Genomic DNA, 3,231 nt, shown 5'->3' on the forward strand with positions numbered 1-3,231 from the left:
GCATAGCATGAAGCAAGCAAGACAAACATTGGAAACAGAATATACAACTATCTTTTCGTTTCATCATTAATTATTCCTTTCTTTTTAATTCTTCCATTCATATAATCAGCTGAATACTTTATAATTTAATTTAAATAGACAGACTCTTCATTTAATATTTAGCAAATCATTGTGAAGTGCCTTGCAATTAAACAACTGAGAAATACGTATGCAAGTTTAGCTACATTACTCTTTCGTGGCGTATGATTTTTTGAAAAATATTTGCAAATTTAGAAAAGTATTTATTAAAAAGTTAATAAAATATAAAATAAAATAAAACATAAACGGAACTACACTTTTGGAATCGAATTCAAGATGTTCAAATCTTACATTTTAATATTATTTATCATTTACTTTTTATCAGCCTGTTTGTTGTGCCAATCAGGTAGGTTGTACAACAAGTTGGCATGGGACATTGTGCCTCTGTGCTCCAACTCAGTGAACAAAACTTTAATTTTCAACAATAATAATGTTTCGATGAAAATGACCAAAAGAAGGAAATACATTAAACTGTGCAGCGTCGCATGTCAACTAGCCACTGAACCATGTTTCGCATTTCAGGTCAATGTTACAAACTCCACGAGTTTCAATGCGTTTGATGTCTCCTGCTATCAAATCAACGACGTTCCTGATAGCCTCTACAAGAATGTTGAACAGAACTGCTTCATCTACCTGGCCACCAGTAAGTGCTGAAATAGAAAATATTCTTAAATTTAAAATATAATTGGCGAAAATGAAAATTTTGATAGAGCCGGTTTACTTGAATGTAATTTCATGGGGCTATTTGGATACACCAAATTTACCTGAATATGGTTGCACGCCGGTAGACAATAGAGGTGTGAACGTGTACAGATTAAACGTCCATGATCATTTGCCCTATGATTTTCAGGTTTTTGATGTTTGGAGAGATCAAATCAATGCTGGAAAACTGGTCGATTATTTGAAGGTAAATGTTTCATCAATGAATTGTTATTAACATCGTTATTGTTGTTGTTATTAACATTATTTTTATAGTTTATAAAAAAAATTAACTATACTGACGCTTTTAACACAAAACAATTTTTAATTCATTTCGATAGTTTTTTTTAATTATTGAAGCTAATGTTTGTGCACAGGAATATAAAGAAATATTTCGTACTTGCTATCATTATGATTATAGTAATAATCGCAGCCTTTCACAAATGTTTGAGGACTTCCGAGCAACATTAATTGTTTATTTTGATCATTTACATTTTGCCTAATTTTCTATTTTGAGATGAAAAAAGCTATAAAAACTTTTCAGACCACCCCAAACGGTACAATTGTCGTGGGTCGTACATGCGATGCTCCATGGACTCATATTGACCCGGCTCTTCCTTATTTGAGCAGTGTCAACTTGGATGTTTCTGGTTTGAACGAAAGAGGCAAGTGGATTTTTGTGTGGCAGCAAGGAGCCTACAAGAAGACGATCTCATTCATCAACAACTTATATGGCCCTATAACAAAACAGTTTATCATTTTTAATTCTGGTTCGTATGTCTGAATTCTTAGATTTTATAATTTTAAAATGTTGCAAAAGTTTTGTAGTAAAAAACGTTTAAAAAAATTTAATTTATTAATCATAGGGCTAATAATATTTTAGAAGTTTACTTATTTAAATTTAAACCCCGAAACCTTCAATTGAAATAAATCCTTGAACGCGCATGTAGCCAAGGACAACACCGATTGGACTGGAGTTAGGATGCAGACGATCAACTGAATGACATCACGAAGAACATTAACCTAAAACTCATTTTAATTACATTTTCTCAAGCAACCATGATTAATAACTTGTTATTCATATATACTACATTATGACTAAGCTAAATTTTGATATATAAATTATATGATGTAACATTTACCATTTATGTTTATTATACCTACAAACATTTTACTAAAACCTTCTTATCACTGTATTGGAATTTTTTTTAATTATTATAGCAGATTATGTAGTTTGAATACGACAAAAAGATCCCAACCTATCACATGCTTCAAGTGGGAAGCGTTCTTTTGCACGTATTTATATACAATGCTTGTGTGTTGTTAATTCTTCCGAATCTTGGAAGAGTTTATAAGATCTTTATCATTTAAGGGTCGGATTTGTCGCCGATTTAAAAAATTAATTCCAAATGAGATTAGATTAGACAATCGACTGAAGGTGATATGTCTTCTCATCACGATAATAAAACATTGTTAAGTATAGTTTGTTGTTTATAGTAAACAATCGGAAACTAATGAAACAATTTATTGTGGCTGCTGTCTTCACATATTACATAGTTTATCGATTTTTTTTTTGATTCCGTTTTCATTTCAAAGACGAACTTATTTACTTAGTCACAAATGCATGTCTAGGGTCGCTAAGAGTATAATTTGCGATTAGAAGCACGGCTATCACAAAAAATAATCTTTAATAAAGCTCTAAAATGTATTTTATTGTAGTAGCAACTTGAAAATGTAGTTTTTTGGTTTTTATTATGCAGTTCTGACAACGCATCGTTTCTTACTTGGCTTCACAAGTTCACATACAGTTAAACTCTCACGTCGCAAAGACTTGTTCATCAGCCTAAGGTTTTTTAAGGTACCGACGTCTGTTTATTTATAGCTGAACGTCATCCTACATGTCCATACACACATCCATGAAACAATGCTATGGAGAGTTAAGATTCCTATGCCTATATATACAAGATATGAAATATACAAATCATACAACTTTTTGAGTAGCAATACAGTTAAATCTTTTCAATAATAATAATAAAATAATAAGAATAATAATAATAATGATTTGTTTTAATGTTATTAATATTGTAATATTTATGATATATTGTACAAAGAAATACCATTGAAACAAAAAGTAGGAAAACAAAAATACGACTTCATTTCTGTAAAAATGAATAAGGGGGTTAATTAGGGTTAATTATAACAAAAAAAGTTCTATATCTATCTATCTATCTATCTATCTATCTATCTATCTATCTATCTATCTATCTATCTATCTATCTATCTATCTATCTATCTATCTATCTATCTATCTATCTATCTATCTATCTATCTATCTATCTATCTATCTATCTATCTATCTATCTATCTATCTATCTATCTATCTATCTATCTATCTATCTATCTATCTATCTATCTATCTATCTATCTATCTATCTATCTATCTATCTATCTATC

At 30.1% G+C, this 3,231-nt stretch overlaps 1 protein-coding gene across 1 annotated transcript; it reads left to right on the forward strand.

Moving 5' to 3' along the window:
* Window positions 1–354: 354 nt before the first annotated feature.
* HELRODRAFT_172599 (hypothetical protein) lies at window positions 355–1,561 on the forward strand (the record flags this gene model as incomplete). The annotated part of the gene is made up of 3 exons (XM_009019264.1): window positions 355–721; window positions 789–985; window positions 1,322–1,561. 3 exons carry the CDS (start codon window positions 355–357, stop codon window positions 1,559–1,561), a joined length of 804 nt encoding a protein of 267 aa, XP_009017512.1.
* Window positions 1,562–3,231: the final 1,670 nt, after the last annotated feature.

Source organism: Helobdella robusta (genome assembly GCF_000326865.2).
Source record: "Helobdella robusta unplaced genomic scaffold HELROscaffold_24, whole genome shotgun sequence".
In the NCBI taxonomy this organism is placed as follows: Eukaryota; Metazoa; Annelida; class Clitellata; order Rhynchobdellida; family Glossiphoniidae; genus Helobdella; species Helobdella robusta.